The sequence below is a fragment of the Arvicola amphibius genome, chromosome 9 (genome assembly GCF_903992535.2).
Source record: "Arvicola amphibius chromosome 9, mArvAmp1.2, whole genome shotgun sequence".
NCBI lineage: Eukaryota > Metazoa > Chordata > Mammalia > Rodentia > Cricetidae > Arvicola > Arvicola amphibius.
The window spans coordinates 91,722,836-91,744,089 of NC_052055.2; the positions used below are offsets into that span (position 1 = coordinate 91,722,836).

Genomic DNA, 21,254 nt, shown 5'->3' on the forward strand with positions numbered 1-21,254 from the left:
GTGGAGGGAACGTTGGTGAGGCCACACGGGCCCTATCAGTCTTAATAATACACACAGCAAAACAGACAATAGTTCATGTTTCTCGATTCTTTTAGAAAGACAGTGGTATGAACTGCATGACTTACTGGATTATGGAGTGAATGGGATAAGAACCAGCCCCTAAGTAGGCTCAGGTCAATTGGGCTGTTTGGAATTAGAACTGAGAGATAGGAATCCACTAAGCAGTCTGTGCTGGGCAGTCCTATGACAACAGGAGGAATGGAAAGATGACCCAGCAGTTAAGAGCATATACAAGTTGATCTTGCAGAAGATCCTGGGTTCATTTTCCAGCACCCACATGGTGTCTCAGCTATCTGTAATACCAGTTCCAGGGATTCCAACAGACACACATACGGTATATATACAGGTATGCACACAAAACATTCATACAAAGTAAAATAGTTAAAAGATAAAATTAAAAGCAACCAAATCCATTTTGACGTTTTGTTTGTTTTTTTTTGAGACAGGGTTTCTCTGTGTAACAGTACTAGATCTGTAGACCAGGCTGGCCTCAAACTCAGAGATTCTCCCCCATGTGCTGGGAAGAAGGTGTGCACCACCACCGCCTGGCTGTTTTGATGTTTCTTAAGAATTACAGTGCCTAGGCCTCAGCATCTGACAGTCCCAAGATAACCTCAAGTACCATCTCTCTCTCTAGTCTGTCTCCACTACACAGGCAATTTCCAAAGCATGCAAAATCAAATGAAAACAAGGTAAAGCAATGCAAAGTTGGTTGTTTTGTTTTTTTTATTCTTTTTGCTAATGTGAGATCAGAACCGTCACGATGGCTCACTTCTTTGAATTCATCCACCCCCAAATTATTATAGTGATACAACCAAAGGTGGACAAGTCTCTATCCCTGTGACCTCTTCTGAAAGCCACAGACATCTTCCACGGGGCATTTACAATACATCTGTTGCCCAAGAATTTAAAGCCTTCCTGATCCTTCTACATACTCCATAAGAGTATTACCTTCTGAGGCTATGCCCTCAAGTCTGCCACAAGATGGGTAAGGTCAAGTGTCTTTCCACATTCCAAGTAGTGCGGTTTGAATGGGATCTGAGGAATGTGATCTACAGACTCCAGCCACTTCCTTGTCGGTCAGTCCCTCAAGGTGAAGGTCAGTGTGTTGTAGCTCCCCTTCCTCAGTTTTGCAGTTCTTCAAGGTATACAGGCCATGCCTCAGAAGTCACCCATGGGATGTACATAGATTCACCACCAAAGCAGGATACAAGTTTTCTTTGGTTCCAGAACACAGGGGCAGCATCTTTCAGGAGCAGCCCCTCCAGTGTTGTTGTCCTAAGTCACAAAGGGCTGCTCAGGGCCCCCTCCAACCTAAATGATCCCTCAAAGTTTCACAGAGCCCCACAGTCTTATCCTCTCTTTTTTGGTGGTTATATGCTCTGAACTACGAAGCTAATAAAGCCCCAGCACTGGAGGCTTCTTCCAGATTTCATACTTTCTCAAATTCACTCAACGCCTTCTGAATTTCAGAATACAGTCCCACTCTGTGAAGCACTGCGAGTGCAGCTCCACAGCCAAGGCGAGGGTGTGGAGTTTGGAGACCACTCTCTACTCCTATCATATGTCTCTGACCTGAATTGCCTGAGGCTCCTCAACACTACATGTTCCACTCAGATTACAGGGGAGGCCCTGTGAACAAAATCACACTTGAGTTGCTTTATTTCTCACTTGACAGAAACTTTCTAAGTATGAAATGGAAGGAGCCTGCTCGGGAACAGAAATTCAGTCAAGCTCCAAGCTACATCTATACAGTGTCATTGGAAATGAAAGACTCAGCTCTATCTTTAGTGCCCACATCAGCAGAGACCATGATCTGGAAGGCTCAGGCTGGCACCAGAGCCTCACACAGTAGTCACCACGACCTACTTCTCAGCAGAAAGTCAAAGTTCTAAGGAAAGGAAACAAAACTCTTCACTGCCCTACCTCCCCAAGCTTCCTACAACAGCAGTGACAGCAGGGTAGCTGGTCACCTTGCTTCATCCCCAGGCACCAGAGAGGATTCTCAGGGATTCAGGTTTTCCCTTTTACTTGCTAATATTCAAGTGTCCTCAAGTGTCAGGCAGAGTCCCAAGTCCAAACTGTCAGCAGCATAGGGTTTGTGGGTGTCTTGCCAATCATTTCCTCTGGCTGCTCCATCCCTCACTTTCTGTCTTTGGACCTACAGGCTTTCAGGTACAGGCAGTGCATAAAGCACAGTGAAGAAGAGAAAGGGGCCTGGTAACCACCATTCCTCACTCCCCAGCAGCTAAAGGACTCAAAGCTGACAGCCCAGTTTTCCCTGCCTTCACATGAAACTGCAGTGAGCAGTTCTATACTGACACTGGGGTCAAATTACATTAGTATTGGGGAGGAAATGCCAACAATCCATACATGGCGAGTCCTCCTGGGGATTCCAGGAACCAACCTGCTGGCCCTGGATAGCGCTCCCCTTACTGGCACTGTTATCACCTGGCCTAATGCCTTCTCAAGACCCAGAGGCCCAACCCAAAAGACAGCTGGTGGAGAGGTGAAAATGACTGTCTTAAGGATGTCTTCAGACACTCAGATGGCTCAGCAGGACCACACTGTTCACCTTGAGGCAGCGGTCACCAACCTGGTAAGGACATATCGCTGGCGTAGTCAGGGTGCTGGAGGCAGGCGCTGTGAGGCAGAAGGGTGGAAAAGGGTTAGAGTTTGGCCAGGTTAAACCACTCCTCTGATCCAATCATTTCACTCCTAAAGCTCAATCCAATGTAATGATCAATAGGAAAGAAAACACACAAGACAAAGACCCTCTGGTGTCATGTACTTAACAGAATGTGCATTCTGGAGTCATGCTCAGCTGGCCACTTAGGGCAAGGGGCTCACTAGCTCACAGGCTCTGAGCTTCCTTTTCCTCACCTGTGGACAAAGATGGCAGCACCTGCTTCCCAGGATTGCTACGAGGATTAAGTGAGATAAATGCACAAACCATCAACAGTATAATCCATGCTCAACTCACAATGATCAGCTCTTAGTAGCATTCATCACACCCAAGGAAGGAGAGGAATGCAGAGAAACAGGTGAGTGACTAGACAGAATTAAAGGGAAATTTCCATGACCATTCTGACAATATCGTTTTTAGGTCCTGGGAATTTTGGAGGCATCAAGAGTACCAGACTGCTGAAGCTTTCAGTCTGGGAAGAGGGAAGCCAGGTGGAAGAATGGCATCTTTTCAACAAGCCTACCATGTTTCTACACTTCACACTTTCAAAAACCACAGGACCACAGTGAAGGTGAAGAATATGTAAGGGGGAAGATGAAGACGGGTCTGATAAACTCAGAAAATCCACTTCCTACTTGCTTACACAGACCCAAAACAGGGCTGCACATAGGAGTTGACTGTCCTGATTTTAAAGAAGCAGAGACTCCATGAAGGACTGACATGATCTCTTATAAAACTGGTCAGCAACAGTACACACACACGAGCACACGAGGTGGAAGCAAGCAAACACACACACACACACACACACACACACACACCCCTACCTATAGGCTAACAATAAATGGAGTTAAAATCTCACGTGAAATAGAAGCTAATCAAAAGGGCATGCTATTCCTCTGAAATAGTAGGCTCTTCTTTTCTTAGCTTGTTCTCCTTTAATAGGGTCTTATTTCCTTTGTATATAATAAAACTAACAAGGGGATGCAGGAAACAATAAGAAGGTGGCATGGTGGCCAGGTCTTCTAATTCTGGCACTTGGAAGACACTGCACATCTGAGATCTGTCTAAACAACACAGGAGACCCCATCACAAACAAAACAGGACAAAACTGAAGAAAAATAAGATGAGATGCTGCATGCAATCCTAGCATCTGAGAGGCTAAGCCAAGAAGAACAAAGTTTAAAGCCACCCTGGATCATGCAATAAGACCCTATCTCCAAGAAATACACCAGACAAAAAGAAACAAATAGGACATACTGATTAAACCACTGACTCTGTAATTCAGACAGTTGAATATTAGGAAAGCTATTTTTAAAAAGTATTTATTATGTATACAATATTCTGTCTATGTGTCTGCCTGCAGGCCAGAAGAGGGCATCACATCTCATTTCAGATGGTCATGAGCCACCATGTGGTTGCTGGGAATTGAAGCTGGGTCGTCTAGAAGGACCAGTTCTCTTAACCACTGAGCCATCTCTCCAGCCCCTTCAAATGCATTTTTAAGGATAAACAGACTTACCCTTTCCTTCAATGGGTATGAAAAAAAAGTTACAGCTGAGAATGGTGGTGTATGCCTGTGGTCACAGTATTTGCAAGGCTGAGGATAAGGATTGAGAGTCTTCCTACACAGTGAAACCCTGTCTCAAAAACAAATGAAAGCTGGGCAGTGGTGGCACACGCCTTTAACCCAGCACTCAAGAGGTAGAGGCAGGCAGATCTCTGTGAGTTCGAGGCCAGCCTGGTCTATAGAGTAAGTTCCAGGACAGTCAAAGTTACAGAGAAACCTTGTGTCAAAAAACAAATGAACAAAACAAACAAATACAGAAATGAAGAGGGACAAATAAAAGGGACCCTATGCTGCCCTTAAATAGGCAAATCAAACAAAAATGGCTGGGTGTAATTCTAGCAGATATGGATTATCTCAGCCTGATCTACAGTATCAAGTTACAGGTCAGCTAGAGCTATACAGTGAGACCCTAACTCAGGGAAATCTAGAAAATTTTCTGTCAAGCTATCTATAAGAACAGCAACATGAGAAATTTAAACATTTTCTAAATTACATTATTCCTGTAATGTTCCAATAATTTAAAGTAAGCATAATTATTTTGTAATTGAAAAAAAAAGATTAAAAACACTAGGCCAATAGCCAGGCAGTGGAGGTACAGCCCTTTAATTCCAGCATTTGGGAGGCAAAAGAAGGCAGATCTCTGAGCTGGAGACCAGTCTGAGAGTTCCAGAACACCCAGGGCTAAACAGGGAAACCTGTCTCAAAAAGCAAAAAAGAAAACAAACAAACAAACAAAATAAACAAAAAAATCCCAATAGGCCACGAGGCAGTTCAGTGGGTAAAGAAAGGCTCTTGCCACTAGGTCTGATAACTTGTTTGGTCCCCAGAATCCACATGGTCCATGGAGGAGATAGATTGTCCTCTGATCTCCAAAACATGCACCATGGCATGAGCAAGCATGGACACACACTCACACACAAATAATGCTTAATAGCCGGGCGGTGGTGGCGCACGCCTTTAATCCCAGCACTCGGGAGGCAGAGGCAGGCGGATCTTTGTGAGTTCGAGACCAACCTGGTCTACAAGAGCTAGTTCCAGGACAGGCTCCAAAGCTACAGAGAAACCCTGTCTCGAAAAAAACAAAAACAAAAACAAAAACAAAAAAAAAACACAAAAAACAAAAAACCCAAATAATGCTTAATAAAAAAATAAAAAATAAATAAATAAAATAAAATAAATAAATAAAATAAAAAAGGAAGAAAGAAAAGCACTTTCAAACCCTGTCAAAAAGAGGTAACTAGATGTCCATGTATGTCAGGCTCTGGTCTCTGCACAGCACTTTCTGTTAAAAGCAAATAGACAGAAGGGCTTAGAGAACGGCTCGGGAACTGTAGGGTACCTGCAGTAGTACCGTGCTGGTTTGAAATAAAATGGTCCCCATAGGGAGTGGCACTATTAAGAGGTGTGGACTTGTTGGAATAAGTGTGTCACTGTGGTGGGCTTTGCAGTCTCCTATGCTCAAGCTATGCCTAGTGTGGCACATAGTTTCTCCTGCTGCCTGTAGATCAAGATATAGAACTTTCAACTCCTTCAGCACCATGTCTGCATGCATGATGCCATGTCCCCACCATAACAAGAACGGATGAAACCACTGAAACTGTAAGTCAGCCCCAATCAAACGTTTTCCTTCAGGAGTTGCCATAGTCATGCTGTCTCTTTACAGCAACAGACCTAACTGGACAAGCTCCTCTGTGCCCAGGCAGGCATGTGGGTCTGGTGGAAGGACAGAGACTGGGCTCACCTGCAGATAAGTAACCTAACCGCTCCTTGCTCAAATGCTGAAGGCCTGGTCGAACTGAGCTACTGGTGAAGAATACAATATTAAATCAGGACTATTTTTGCTTAGACTCCTATCTTTGGATGATTCTTCAGATAACATTTTTAGATTAGGAGCATTTATTTTACTTTAAAAAGACATAATGGGGGCTGGAGAGATGGCTCAGTGGTTAAGAGCACTGACTGCTTTTCCAGAGGGCCTGGGTTCAATTCCCAGCATCCATATGACAGCTCACAACCGTCTGTAACTCCAGTTCCAGGGGTTCTGTCATCCTCACACAGACATACATGCAGGCAAAACATCAATGTGTATAAAATAATAAATAAATAATTATTGTTAAAAAAAGACATAATGGAAATCAACTAAGAGAAACTGATGGTACTTCCTAGGTAAACCCTAAAAAACCTACTTATACCCTCAAGATAGCAAAAAAGACAATGTCTGAAAATCAGCCCCTATTCACAAGCTCTGGATGAGGAAACCAAGAGTGGAAGGAGAAAAGGAAGAAGAGGCAAATACACAAAAACATTATACCCCAGCAGCAGCCATACTTGAGTGTTCACAAACTCAATCCCCACAATACCTAGTTTTACAGATAAGGAGACTCAAAGAGGTCCTGCCTTGATCAAAGTGATAAAGCTATAAGCCTAAGGGCTCAAATTTGAATCTGCTCTGTCAACAAATTTAGTTCAATGGCAGCTATGGTCAATCCTTTGGCTGGCTCCAAATTTACCTAGGATTAGAGCTCACTTCCTGATCTGTGCAAGCCAACTCACCTGTGAGCTAGAGGGCAGCATCTGGGAGGTGGGCTCCTCGGATGGTACTGCTCCTGAACCTATAGGGCTTAGCGTGGTGATTCTGCTTGGCTGGCCTCGGAGTGTCAGAGTAATGGTGGTGGGGACCTTTAAGCCTAAGTAAGAGACAGACAAAGACAGGAAGACACAGGATTCATAGCCTCTTTCAGGTAACAATGTCTTCCCATATAAAACATCCTCTTAGTTTCCTTCCTGGGTGAGTAGGTGTACCCCATCAGTCAATTTGAAAGGCAGCAAGGAGGAAACTTCCTGTGTTCCCTAGACCTCTCTGGGGGCTGGCCCAACAGATCTGAATCCAAGAAACCAGCTCAGGACCATACGGGGATGGGTGTACACCTTCCCTATGTGAGATGGCCAGTAAAGTGCTATGGAAAAGCCCACTATTTTCATGAGACTTACCTGATGCTTGGTTAGAAATCTGAGCCAAGCCGGGTAGACTGCTTGCCAACTTAGCGAGGCCCCCATTGGTCAGCAGCTGGTGGATAGCAGTAGGCTTCCCACCAGGAGTGGCACCCAAGGAGGAGAGAGTGGTGGCTACAGGAATGGTACGGACAATGGTGCTCGTGCCTGTGGTGATGGTACCCAGACTCTGCATGGGGGTTGGCAATTTCACACCGGTGGCCTATTGGACACACAAGATGATTAGAAGTTACCAGCCAACAGCAACGTTAGAGCCTGGAGGGCCCACAGCTATTATTAAAAGCTAACATGCACAGTGTCTACCACATGTTAAGGTACTCTTCCAGGAATTTTGCATATTATCATCTTTAATCATCACAAATATATGAGGGAGCTAATATCTTTAGCTTATTTTATAGATAAAGAAACAAGTCAGAAAGGTCAGGAATCTCACCCAAGGCCATACAGTAAATCATAGAACGTTTGGTAACTTTTTGGCTGAATATTTAGAAGGTTCTTTGTCCTAAACCCACTGACCCCAGATATAATCTCCCTGACAAAATTAAGGAGTCCTAATTCCACACTGCTCAACACAGCAGATGATATACCTGTGGGGCTGGCCCTGGAGAGGGACTTCCTGGGAGGCCAGAGGTCTTGCTGCTAATATCCTGTAAGCTGAAGCTAAGGCCTTGGAGGAGGCTGCTGGCTGAAGTGGCCCCTAGGAGAGGACATGGCAGGTAGCAGCAGAGGTCAGTCACTTGTACATACCCAGAAGCAGCCACACTTCCACCCTCACCAACAACTTACACTTGTCCTAAGACACTTCCCTGCCCTCAGAAAGATACCAGGAGAGTCTCCTGAGCAGATACAGTCGATACCACACAAGGAGAAATGCATGCCAGACACTGCCTTGGATTTGCTCTGCACAATCAACTTGTTCCAAGCTAGTAGTTCTGCATTTTGAACGGCATTAGGAAGAGCAGAGATCTTCAATCCCTCTTTTCAGAAACCTAAATCCTCTTTATTTCTAGGTAAGAAGAAAGGCTCTAGAAGCCAAGTGGATTCATATACTTGACCACATTACACACAGTCCAACATTCTCAAAGTAAAAATCTGCTTAAAGGAAAGGTAAATCAGTAATGCTCTAAACTATGAGATCAGGCAACCAGCCCTTCCATGAGACTGAGGTCAGAAAAAGTTAAGTGACAAACACAGGAAAAACATCTCATTTTCCAATATCCAGGTTAGCAATACCTCCAGCTTTATTCAGTCAGATGTATGAAAAGGAAGAATCAGTTGAGTGGTGGTGGTATACACCTTTAATCCCAGCACTTGGGAGGCAGAGGCAAGTGATCTCTGCAAGTTTGAGGCCAGCCTGGTCTACAAAGCGAGTTCCAGGACAGCTAGGGCTGTTACACAGAGAAACCCTGTTTTGAAAAATCAAAAAAAAAAAAAAAACCAGCAGCAGCACCACAATACAGGCATTGCCCATGCTCACAGTAGAGGACACAGCTCCTAGAGACCATCATCCACGCTAATTCTGGCAGAGATACTCCCTCTAGCTCCAGTCCCAGAGCTCCTGGTCTAAGACCACCTCCTAGCAGCAGATCCAAAAGACTGCTGGTCGACATGAGAAGGGCTACAAGATACCTGGAAGGGCGCTGCCAGGAGAAGTGGCCACTAAGCGGCTCTGCAGGGTTTGGATGGCATTGGGTGTGGCACTGCTGGAAGCCACAGATGGCGCTGCGCTGGCTAAAATGCCACCTTCAGAAGGACTTGACCTGGAAACAAAGAAAGGAGTCCTGTCATCCAAAGGGTAGCAGCCCAGAGTCACAGAGGGAGCATCCAGAGAGATTCAGCCAGGAAGAATTTTCTGTTTGTTTCAGCTTCTAAGCCCTTAATTTATCCTTCTAAAAGTCATACCTAAATTAAAGAACGTGGTCTTAACTCAGTGAATGCTCTGCAATCTCCTAAGGAAAAATGAACCTTAACTGACAGAAATGAAGGAAAAGCTCCCACTGAGAAAGAAATCACATGCCCAGAACTGACAGATTCCAGAATCTCTCAACTTCCCCGAACACCAAATGAACCACAGACTGAGTGAAGGGACAGGAGGGACTCACTTGGAGGTGGTGAGAAGTCCAGTGAGTTCCTTGGCTCCTGCTGAAGCTCCCAGTGTCATGGTGATAGGTTTCCCCCCAGAAGCTGCAGAACAAACCCCACGACCAAAGGTCAGTTCTAATGTGCCCTACAGCCAAGGCTAAACTTAAAACTGCAAAGTGTATCCAGATACTTTTCTCTGTCCTGTCTGGTCCCATTTGACCAGTTTCTTTCCCACCTGCTGGTCCCCACAGCCACTTATAAAATAGTCATTCAGAGGCTTAATATTAATTATAATTGCTTGGCTGATGGCTCAGGCTTCTTACTGGCTAGCTCTTACATACAGATGAACCCATTTCTAAGAATCTGTGTATCACCATGTGGCTTTGTGGCGTTACCTATTCTCTAGCACATCTTGCTGCTCTGGTGGCTTGCTGGCATTTCTCTTGACCTTGCCCTTCTTCACCTGTATCTCTGCTTGGACTTCCCGCCTAGCTATATTCTGCCCTGCCATAGGTCAAAGTAGCTTTATTCATCAACCAATAAAAGCAACACATATTTGCAGTGTACAGGACATCCTACATCACTTCCTCCTTTCTGTCAAATTGAAAAGGGAAGCTTTAACTTTAACATTGTAAAATTACATATAACAGAACAGGTGCCAAGCAAGAATTATAATAGTCTATTTGGGTTTGGCAAAATTAAAGAAAATATCTGCCCTATCTTTGTGAGTCTAAAGTTTTATATCTAATTCATCTTTTATCGTAACTAAGAAAACTGTAATTATAACTATCTAGTTTTACCTCTGAAGGCTCCAGAAGGATATATGGGCAGGACAGAGAAAAATATCCAGCTACAGGAAAGTGAAAACAGAACAGCTAGCTATGCTATTATATGAGAGCTGGGAGTTCTTCCATCTTTTAAGCTTTCTGGAGTATCTCATTACCTTAACTGAGAACCAGAAAGGGACAAAATATGCAATGTTCTAAGTGGCTCCACAACTACTCTTATGTTGTCTCTTTTGTTGAGACAAGGTGATTGACATTTTCCAGCATGTGTGACCTCAGACCATCTCTGTTTCGGATGTCCTTCACACTGACTGAGGTTGGGCTGCCTGCCAAACTGTGTGCCTGGGAAAGCTGGTCAACCTTTACCAAACACTCCACAAAGGACTCACCTTCAGGCGTTCCACCTTGAGAAAGAGCACAAGGCCCTCCAGCTGTGTCCCCTTGAGAGATCAGGGACACTTTGATCTTTGGTCGCTTGGAGGGCTTTGCACCAGGAAGAGGACTAGACGGATGATGCCGCTTCAGCTGGACCCTAAGCTCTTCTTTCTCTGCTTCCTCCATAGATTCTGATGAAATGGGAACTAAGAAATGGAGTTGAGGTAAGATCTTCTGTAAGTTTATAAATACCATAGGTCAAGCCAGCCAAAAGCAGCCTTGTGGGGACACACAGGAGAAATGCCCCAGGTACAGGTCACACCTCATATTTCTACCTCAGCTCCCATCCATTGTGGACCTAACTTGGAGCATCTCAGAGATAGCTCTAGCCCATTCAGCTGTGCTGGACTTGGTGGCTCTCAGGACCTACTAGGTGAGGCAGCATCTCAGATTCTGCCCAAAGATAACAGGGCTGAAGTGACCCATGTCATATCCAAGTCTGGGAATATGGGCTTCCACTAACAGATCACTAAGTATAAAGGCAAGCCTTCTGGATTCTCTATTCTTTTGGATTTCTCAGTTCTCCTACTCTTTACACTCAGAAGTCTCCTCCATTTAGTCCTTCTTAGCACAGGCAAACAAGATGGGATAGGGAGAAAGCATCCCAGTGAATTTGGGCTGGGAAGAAGGGGGGACTCGGTATGGGGCCACAGTTAGGGAATTGATTACCGATCAGTTAGAAGAACTGCTTAGGGATAAGTGTACTGGCCTAAGACAGAGGAAAAAGGCAAGAGCTCTAAGTGCCTGATATGCTTGCAGAATGGAAATAACCAAGGCAGGGAGAAAACAGACATGGAAATGCAAGCTTACAGACCACAGGCATACAAGAGAAACAGAACCAACAAGCATGGCAAACAAAACAAAACAAAAAAAAAAAAACAAAAAACAACACCATGAGAAACCAATAGAAAGAACTGAGAAAGGCAAAGGCCAATGCACAAGCAAGGGGAGCTGGTGGAAAGAGTCAGGAGACAGAAGACAGAGGAAAAGAAGAAACAGAGTGGAGAGAGGGAAGAGTGAGAGGTAGGGGAGGAGAGCAGCAAGCCTGGGCGAGCAAGTGAAAGCAATACTCACCAAAGAGACAGGAGGAGGCGCCAGGAGGAAAAGCTTTCCTCACCAGCATGTTTTGTTTCAGAAAAGCAGCAAACTGTGCTGGAATGAATCAGAAAGAATTATAGAATCACAGCCAGCTAGAGAATGGAGGAACAGAGTGAGAACGAGGAAAAGATGAAAATGGTCAGTGGTGCTTTCTCTTAACTAGACAGATCTAGAACCTGACTGCTGTGTCCTTGCTACATGGGGCCACTGTCAAGCAAATCAACTGCAAATAGGGGCGACAGGCAGTGAGGGCTCTGTTATATTAACTACCACTTCCCATCCTCCCATCAGCTCTGCCAAAGTCGTGCTTTTATGGATGCTGCTGTCCCCACTAACACTCCTGGGTCTCATCCTAAACCCAGTTCACCACTCAACCTTCAAGATCACCTTAGTAACTCCACTAATCATGCTACCCAGAAGTTCAGTAAACTGCTAGCTCTGCCTTCACCAAATTTCTAAGAGAATCCCACAGCAGGAACTTGGCTCTTTCCCACCACTCAGGAAGTCAGGTCACGGGGTATCCTCCACACAGACCCTAGGCACCTAGCCTCTTTTGTTGCCTTCATCCACCCACTCACACTTGTTAGTGGTGTCTCATAAGATGTCTGGGTTTAAGTGATAACTCTGACTCCATTAAAAGCAAAAGGGAATGTGAGCAGAGGATCATATGGGGTGGAGAGCGTGAACAGACCAACATAAGGGACAGAGCCACTGATGTTTCTTTCTTGATTCCCTGGATTTTCCTTTTCTACACCTCCTCAAATAGTCTTTAGATTCCTACAAACCCTAATTTCAACAATACAAATGTTTTTCACTCTGAAGCTCAACTGCAGAACCCTGACATAATTTGTAGATGACCCATCATGTAACTCTGAACTCAGTGAGCTGGCCTAGAACCTGAGGAATAAAATCAGTCACTCTGTACTTATCATCTGGAAAGCCCTCTGACTACTGGAATGGTTGGCAAAATATATACTTCTCCAATGAGTAATTAAACGGAAGGTCGGGCCACTATACACAGTCGGCTCATAAGCTCAGTGTCTCCAGCATACCAACACACAAGGCTGTGACTAACAAACACAAAACCTAGTCCCACACAGTCTTGGCATTCATTTCAACCTGATTTTGCCTAAAAGCAATATGGGAAAGGTTACCTCTCACACTGAAAAAGCTGCAAATCTAATACTTTCCAACTGCCACAGGACATTAAGTACAAGCAATAGAACCCCACTGGGGCTGCTGGGACAGGAGAATATACCTTGGGCTTGTTTGTGGGTCAGCACAGCTTCTGTCCTCTGTACATGTCTTTTCAGCAGCTGGGAAGTCCCAATCTGACTGGACTTCTGGGCAGAGGTCACTGTGGTCACTTTGGTCTTAGGACTAGAGGTGGGGCTGCTGGACACACTGGAGAGATCCTGGGTAGAGAAGGTCAAAGAGGTTTGCATCCAACCATCACTTGGCATGTCTCCCTGGATCTCCCCTTACAGTATTTCCCAAATATCCTCATAAAGAAATACCCAATTATACAACTTCATACTTCCTCCGTGCACACACTACCTCTGAGCCCGAGGGGGAGGTGGGAAGCTTGGCAGCTGGGGAAGCCGGCCGACTTCCTCGCTCAGGAATTTCAAAGGCCAAGTCTCTTCGGGCCAAGTCCCGGGGCTTCTTCTTCTTTTCAGCATCCTGATCCCGAGGCTCAGAACCCACATGTCCCTCAGCACGAGTAAGTACTCCAGTCAGGAAGTCCACAATCTCATCCTAGTGTGAGAAAAAGCAAAGGCCTGAGTTCTGACCCTGAGAACTGGACCCTCCTAGATAACATCAAGGCAAACAGAACTCTACTCCTTTCCACTCACAAAGCCAAGCTTCTACCTGCTATCTTGAGAAAGACCAACAGCTGTCTATGTGAAAGAAGCTCCGAGCACACTCCACCCTGAGGTGCCTCGCCTATATCTTTATCCTAGCTCACCTCCCCTTTGCTTTTTTCCCCCCCTTTCCCTTTCTTTGACTGTGATTTAAGTATCCATAGAACCTACTCGATAGACTTCATGGGCCAAAGTGAGGCTGCTGCCATTAAGAGAAAATCTAAGGCAAGAGATGGAAGGCCCAAATACAAAACAAGAGAAAACTATTTACCTGAATACATCTGTCCACCATGCTTTGAGTCAACCCTTCTGATTTCTTCTTTGCTTTGCTTATTCTTAAGAGGCAAAAAAGAGAAACAGTGAGGCCAGTGAGGTGACTGACTGGGTAAAAGCACTCCCAGAGAAAGCCTAACAACTAAGTTCAAATTCTGCCACCCAGAGTGAAAGGTGAGAACTGACCTGGAAGCTGTCCTCTGACCTCCACACACATGCCATATTCCCACATCCTGGTACATGTGTACTTCCATTCACATATCTTTCTTCCCCTCTCTCTCAAACACACATACAGAAAGAAGAGGGGGAGTTGTAAAAAATTCTTTAGCTACAACTAAGACCCTTTCTCAAAATAACAAAAACCTGGTTTCTGACTGAGGCTCCTGGCAAAGAGAAAACTGGGCCCTTAAGTTATACAATGGAGGGGCTGGAGAGATGGCTCAGAGGTTAAGAGCACTGACTGCTCTTCCAGAGGTCCTGAGTTTAATTCCCAGCAACCACATGGTGGCTCACAACCATCTGTACTGAGATCTGGTGCCCTCCTCTGGTGTGCAGGCATACATAGAGGCAGAATGTTGTATACATAATAAATAAATAAATCTTAAAAAAGTTATACAATGGAGAGTTATTAGTAATCCTCCAAAACAAAATAAATAAAGCTTAATACAAATAATACCCATGTTCATGTTGATCCTCCAACCTGAGTTGCTCAGGACCCACATAGTTTAAGGAGAGAACTACAAGTTATCCCCTGACCTTCATAAAAGTGCTGTGGCATGTGAACACTCACACACACACACACCAATCAATGATAAAAATATAACTTAAAAATTTTTTTAAAAATTGATTTTTTTCGAGACAGGGTTTCTCTGTGGCTTTGGAGCCTGTCCTGGAACTAGCTCTTGTAGACCAGGATGGCCTCGAACTCAGAGATCCTCCTGCCTCTGCCTCCCAAGTGCTGGGATTAAACCAGGTGTGGTAGCCTAACCAGCACTCAGGATGCTGGGGCAGCAGATCTCTGTGAGTTTAAAAACAAGTATCTGAAACTAAGCATGGTGCAGCATGCCTTTAATCCCAGCAGTTGGGAAGCAGTCAGGTGGATCTCTGTGAGTTCAAGACCAGCCTGGTCTACAGAGAGAGAGAGAAAGAGTTCCAGGACAGCCAGAACTAAAATTCTCCCAAAATTTGGTTCTATTTATACTCCAAAAATGTATCCAGTCAGGATTAAGACAAGTGAGTCTATGTTCACACCGATCCTAAGGGAAAAAAAAAAATTAAATGCCTACGCCAGGAAAAGTTTGATGACAAAGAATCTCAAAGTATCTTCTCCCCACAAGATGACTCCTAATTACAAAGGGAAAAACAGTAATTTCATAGTGGAGAACCCCACAGCAGCTATCTCAACTGCACGATCAAAGTTAAAATTACCTGTAACTGGTCAGTGTCTTTAATAGTGTCAAGGTCACAGAAAAAAATCACTAAAGACTGAACACAGAGATTTAGTAGTTAAGGGCAGAAGGACTGTGTTCAAGTTCATCATCCTCAACACGTGGTAAATATGAGTACAGCCTGTCAAAAATGAGACAGACATTAGGGAGACACTGATGAAATTAAGTTTGTTGTTTAGACCAGATAATGCTATCAAATTGACATTAGCTTCCTCATTTTGAGAATTATATTTTGGTTATACAAGAAACTTTAGGTGAAAGATGAGATTTCGGATTTCTTATACTATTTTTGCAGCTTTAAGTCTTTTAAGTTTTTGAGACAGTTGGTTCAAGGTCCAGGCTGGCCTCAGACTGAATCCTTCTGCCTCAACCTTCTGAACATATATTAGGATGATAGGATTCAACTTTACACCACCACCTTGGACAAGCTTTCTTTCAACATCCTAACACGTTCCCTCTCAGCTCTAGAGGAATGCACCCACCTGAGATTATCATCAGCTCCCCCGACCACCACCAAGCTATTTTCTGCTCTAATCTTTTCCCGGAAGTCCTCCATGGCTTCAGGGTGGCACTGCAGAGAATTCTGACCAATGACAAAGAGGACTGGAGTCTTCATGTCCAAGAGGGGATCATCTACATCCTAAAAGAGGCAGGTAGCAGTTTAGGTTTAGAACTGGTACTCAGGAAGCACTGACCTTGAAGCTATTCAGAAAAGTCAGTTGTGAACCTGCAGGAGGCCTCAGTCTCAACCTACCCTGGATGCAACAAGCACGCCACTATACCTCATTCCTGCTGTCCTCCATTCCCACCACCAAAGACCAACCACTCTGACCTTGCTCTTACCCCTCGGGGGCCATCCACAGTAAGCAGAGGAAACCCAAGGCAGACAACTGCAGTGACGTACTCCATCACAGACACCTGTAAATAAGGGCACCATTCATCTTTAAGGCAAATGAATTAATTGTACCTCGGCATCCCCAGAATGCAGGTGGGACTGGCTAGTCCAGAGTCACCAGTCAATCCCAGCTTTTCTTGCTTGTCTTAGCCTTCAGTTTTGTCAGCCATGATATGATTAAGTGTACAGAACACAGGCACTCACCTCCTAGAGAACTGGAGTCCTGACAGGACCTCCACATACACCTGAGCCTGTTGACAGTTGTCACACTTCAGACCCACCAGCAACTAGACTAGAGCCCTCCTTACTGACTTTATTATTGAGAACAAATATAATCAAAAGAACACAAATGTTGCCAGGATGGACAATACAGCAAGCTCAGAGTAGCACACTTACCTCTCATGTGCAAGGCTCTGGGTTTTATCCCCATAACAGAGAACACCCCAAAATATAGAAAAACCACAAATGCCAACCCTATCCCTTAAGCAGAGAAATCTCTTATCAGTGGTTTTAAGGGATAGCTCCCACACAGCAGAGACTTCTCAAGGTAAGTGTACTGAGACTTCTGTCCCAGGTTGTGCAGAGTAGAGTGGGTGCTTGCTCTCACTATTTTGACTATGCTGGTTGGAAGAAGTAGAGCTTTCTAAAGTCAAGGACACTTACACAAGCTGATATAAACATGCAGGAAGAAAAACATTCCTTAATATTTATAAAGGAACCAAACATGAATATAACATCAAATTCAAAACTACTAATTTGTCCCCATTAGAAATATTAAAGAGAGAGCACAAGATGGTATTTAAGTCTGGAGAAAAGGAATCTTTTTACTTGTTCAAACATATATAAAAAATACAGTAGTTGGAACTTTGTTTTTTGTTTCTTTGAGACAGGGTTTCTTTGTGTAGCTCTGGTTGTTATAGAACTTGCTCTATAGACCAGGCTGGTCTCGAACTCAAAAGACCCACTTACCTCTGACTCCAGAGTGCTAGGATTAAAGGAGTGCACCACCACTGCCTGGACATATTTGGAACTTTTAAATACTGTTTTGTTTTCTCTTCTAAGAAGTTTGGGCTAGCCCAGAACTCACTACATATAGCCCAAGTTAGTCCCAAATTCATGGCAATCTTCGTACCTCAGCCTACCTAGTGCTAAGATTATAAACCTGGTTGAGGTGATCACTGGTAAAGCTATATGAGGAGATCAAGGAATTTATCTATTACTCTATTCTTCCTATAGTAACATTTCTATAATAACATTTATTTTTTAAATAATTTATTTTTACTTTATGTACATTGGTGTTTTGCCTGCCTAAAGTTTATATGAGGGCATCAGATGCCCTGGAACAGGAGTTACAGACAACTGTGAGCTGCCATTTGGGTGCTGGGAATTGAACCTGGGTACTCGCTAAGAGCAGTCACTGCTCTTAACCTCTGAGCCATCTCTCTAGTCCCCCATAATTAACATTTAGTTTGTCTTCCACAATGTAAATGCAGTTTCCCACACAAAGTATCTAGCACAAAGACAAAGAAAGAATTTAAAGTTGTACAGTAGCACTGTTTCCATGACCACCTTTAAGTTATCAGTGACCTCCAAATACAACAGAAATTACTTACATGACAGGCCACCAAAGCTCCTGTATTCCAACCGATCAAGATGATGGGCTTGTGTGGAAAATGGCTGTGGATCTTTGTGACAAGAGAAAGACAACAGTAAATAGGAGACTGTGCATGGGCACAGAACAACCCCACACTACTGGGTGCACCTCCATGAACTAAACCTGGGCATTCTCACCTCCAGCACTTTGCTTCTCACTGCCCCAATCATGTGTTCAAGGCACTGCAGAACTCCTACCCCACTACCATTGTTCAGCAGATGGGTGGCTACAGGGATGACCTGAAAGGGAAGAAAGAGCATCCATGCAGCAGTGCCAAGTTTCAAACCTCAAGTCTGCTTAACTTATTATCCCAAATCTCTTAGACAGTTGACAATTAAATGCCAAAATTAGAGTTAAAGGGATGAACCACCATTTGAGTTCAACAAACTTGACCCCATCCCATACACCCTTCTCTTTAATCCTCCAAGACCACATTTCTACCCAGAATTCCTCTTGTCCTTAAAATTACCTTGCCTAAGCAGGAAAGCTGCGACTGCCAGAAGCGGTGGCGGCGTGAGGCAGGGAACACAGAGCTGGAGGGACCAGAGGAGGCGATGAGAATCAAAGGAGAACCAGGGAGTTTGCTCTGAGGAGAAAGAATCCCATCCAAGAACCGCTGAGTGAGAGGTATTCACCTATAAACTCTCAACAGCTGCATCCTAACAGTTCTTACTCCAACCACCAATCCTTTGCTTATATGGCTGGAGAGACGGCTCAGCAGTTAAGAGCACATACGGCTCTTCCAGGGAAGCAGAATTCAGCTCCTAGTACCCATGTCAAGTGCCTGTAACTCAGATCCCTCTTCCGGCCTTCATGAGTACCTGTACTCATGTGTAAACACCCACTTTAAAAAGAAATGAATCTTTAAGGAGAACCCAAGCTATTAGTAAGAAAGTTAAGTCACTTATCTTCCCCTGCCAAGTCTCTAAGGGTCAGTCTGAATATTTTATTTGCCAGTAAAGGCTGAACAACCAACTTACTGGTTTGTTATGAGAAAGCACACCAACAGCAGGGTCCCATGGCCTCTTGAGGAGGAGCGACAAGGCCTCTGCTCCTGCAGCCCCAGTCTTTGTGTTGGATGACACAAGCATGCGGTCGATCAAAGTTGGGATCTACAAAGAAGGATAGGCAAAGACATTTCCAGTGTGAAGTGAGAAACCTTCCCTCAAGCAGCAGGGCAGTAGCCCACTTCTTAGCTCTTATGCATATCAAATCTGTGCACAGCCAAAGTACACTCCCACTGTGAAAGGAAAGCGGAGCTGATCCTCTGGAAGGCAATCTGGTGAGCTGTATCAATGGACTAAAGTTTATTCCACCATCCCTTTCCCAGATGACTGTACTTTGGGTACTTTTCTTATCAGTATACACACAGAAGTCAGGGTAACATATTCCTATGTGATCCCAGCACTTGGAAGAGGATCAAAAATTCAATGTCAACCTCAGCTACAAAGGGGACAGCCTTGAGACCCTGTCTCAAAAAAATAAACAAACATCCGTGCTATTTTCTGGATATAGCCTTCAAGTTGAGACAAGTATAATGAAACCTGTTATTGTTTCCCCAAAATATATCCTACTGTATTATGCATATTGTGATTTATATCATATCCTGTTTTTAACTATCCCCCAAAAATGTGACCTCACCAATATATAAACATAGGTTTTAGACATGCTGATGCTTATATTGCAAAGAAATATCTTCATGAATCCCACAATACCCACAGAGAAGTCAAAACAATCTCAAAGAAAGAAAGATTTTTAAGTGTTAAAGGTAGATTCATAGGTATTTTAAAATGGTTTTCAGAAACTAGAGAATATGGTTTGAGGTAGGCATAAAACTCCAAAGGCAGCAGGCTAAGATGAGCTATTCCTAACTCAGGAGTGGGAAGGAGGGTGGGAGAAAGGAGGGAGGGAAGAGGAAGAGAAGGAGAGAGACATGCAGACAGACTGATTAGAAGCTGGGAGTAACTCTTACCTAGGATTTGCAAGGCCCTGGGTTTGATCCATACCACACAAAATAATTAAAATAAAACAGATAATGCATTGTGGTATGTTACTTGAAATCCTTCATCTGTCCTCCATATAAATATGCTTCACATAAGTAGTCTAATAGATTTGAAATCTGGGCCCAACACTCAGGAAACTGAGGCAGGAGGATATCCAATTCAAGGCCAGCAAAGGGAAATCCTGCCTCAAAAAAAAACCCAAGTAAATAAACAACATAGGAAGAAGAGATACTAAAAGGATCTCCACATGAGATTTTGAAAATATAATCTCTAGACTGCCTCAGTTAACTCAGAGTTAATGTTTATACAGTAGCTGCTCTTACAGAGCACCAAGCTAATCCTGCAGAGGGATTTAACCTCAAAGGGTGAGAAAGACAAACCAATGGGGGGCACTGCTAACTGCCATGACAGGAAAAGAAGCTCTACACTGGTGATTTCAGCCATCCAACAGAGCAGGGTAGGTCAACAGGAAATTCACATCTGAAGCAACAACACATACAGTGAAACAAGCTTAGGTTAGGCAACTCCAACATCAGCACTCCAGCACAGCTGGGCATGGTAGCCCATTCCTGTAATCCCAGAACTTGGGAAGCAGAAGGAAGAGGATTAAAGCAAGTTCAAAGACTGTCTGGTCTACATAGCAAATTCTAGGCCAGACAGGTTACCCAGTGAGACAAAAAGCAAGGATGTGTGGTGTTTATTCCAGACCCAAGCGGACTTAAGTAACAGATTCCAGCACGGAAGTAGGAGTCCACAGTGACAAGGGTTAAAGCCAAACTGCTTTAACCGCCCCAGGATCACCACCCCAAACTGGCCATTCTCACTGAGCATGAGCCACAACACTGTGAACACTATAAAGCTTTCTCAGGCAGCAGATTTTACCTATGAAGCTGAAAAGTCTGAGGCTCACTGTCAACATGAAATAAGTTATCAGTAACTGACTTTCACTTAGGAGCTAGAAGATCAAGATTCCCCAGCTCTTCCAGTCCTACATTCATTGTCTCAACACAATTAAGACCCTGAGTTTGCTGTCCCTTCTCTGCTCTCTTCATAATGAAATTAAAGGTGAAAAGCTAGGCTAAGAGTCGGTTGCTGTCTAACACCTAACAAGTATTTTAAAGCAAAATAATCCCATATTCATTAATAGCTTTAAATCTGGATCACCATGGAGATCCCAGGGTATACAGTACCTTATATTCAATGTGCTCACTGACTGGTGGTGTAATAGGCAGACTCATGTCATTCCACTTAAACCATACCAGACGCCAGCAGTATGTCCAGGTAGCACTGGCACCCACTATATACACTTGAGTCCACAATAGGCATCTGTCATGCTCAAAATATCTCTCAGTTCATATATACAAGGCATATCCCACTAGTATCTTAAACCA

The 21,254-nt window shown here is 44.1% G+C and overlaps 1 protein-coding gene across 6 annotated transcripts in view; it reads right to left on the reverse strand.

Moving 5' to 3' along the window:
• Positions 1-768: 768 nt before the first annotated feature.
• Kansl3 (KAT8 regulatory NSL complex subunit 3) overlaps positions 769-21,254 on the reverse strand; it is a 35,473-nt gene continuing 14,987 nt past the window's right edge. For 5 of the 6 annotated variants that reach the window (XM_038341955.1, XM_038341956.1, XM_038341958.1 and 2 more), the window contains 17 exons: positions 18,841-18,972; positions 18,330-18,446; positions 17,998-18,099; positions 17,820-17,891; positions 16,155-16,229; positions 15,794-15,951; positions 13,862-13,925; positions 13,283-13,483; positions 12,984-13,140; positions 11,702-11,779; positions 10,582-10,773; positions 9,428-9,509; positions 8,955-9,085; positions 7,913-8,022; positions 7,305-7,527; positions 6,867-7,000; positions 769-2,703 (listed from right to left, as the gene is read on the reverse strand). In XM_038341955.1, coding sequence (XP_038197883.1) covers positions 2,683-2,703; positions 6,867-7,000; positions 7,305-7,527; positions 7,913-8,022; positions 8,955-9,085; positions 9,428-9,509; positions 10,582-10,773; positions 11,702-11,779; positions 12,984-13,140; positions 13,283-13,483; positions 13,862-13,925; positions 15,794-15,951; positions 16,155-16,229; positions 17,820-17,891; positions 17,998-18,099; positions 18,330-18,446; positions 18,841-18,972 — 2,049 coding nt within the window. In that variant the 3' untranslated portion in view covers positions 769-2,682. The remainder of the gene's footprint in view (positions 2,704-6,866; positions 7,001-7,304; positions 7,528-7,912; positions 8,023-8,954; positions 9,086-9,427; positions 9,510-10,581; positions 10,774-11,701; positions 11,780-12,983; positions 13,141-13,282; positions 13,484-13,861; positions 13,926-15,793; positions 15,952-16,154; positions 16,230-17,819; positions 17,892-17,997; positions 18,100-18,329; positions 18,447-18,840; positions 18,973-21,254) is intronic. The other variant, XM_038341957.1, reaches the window with a different exon arrangement.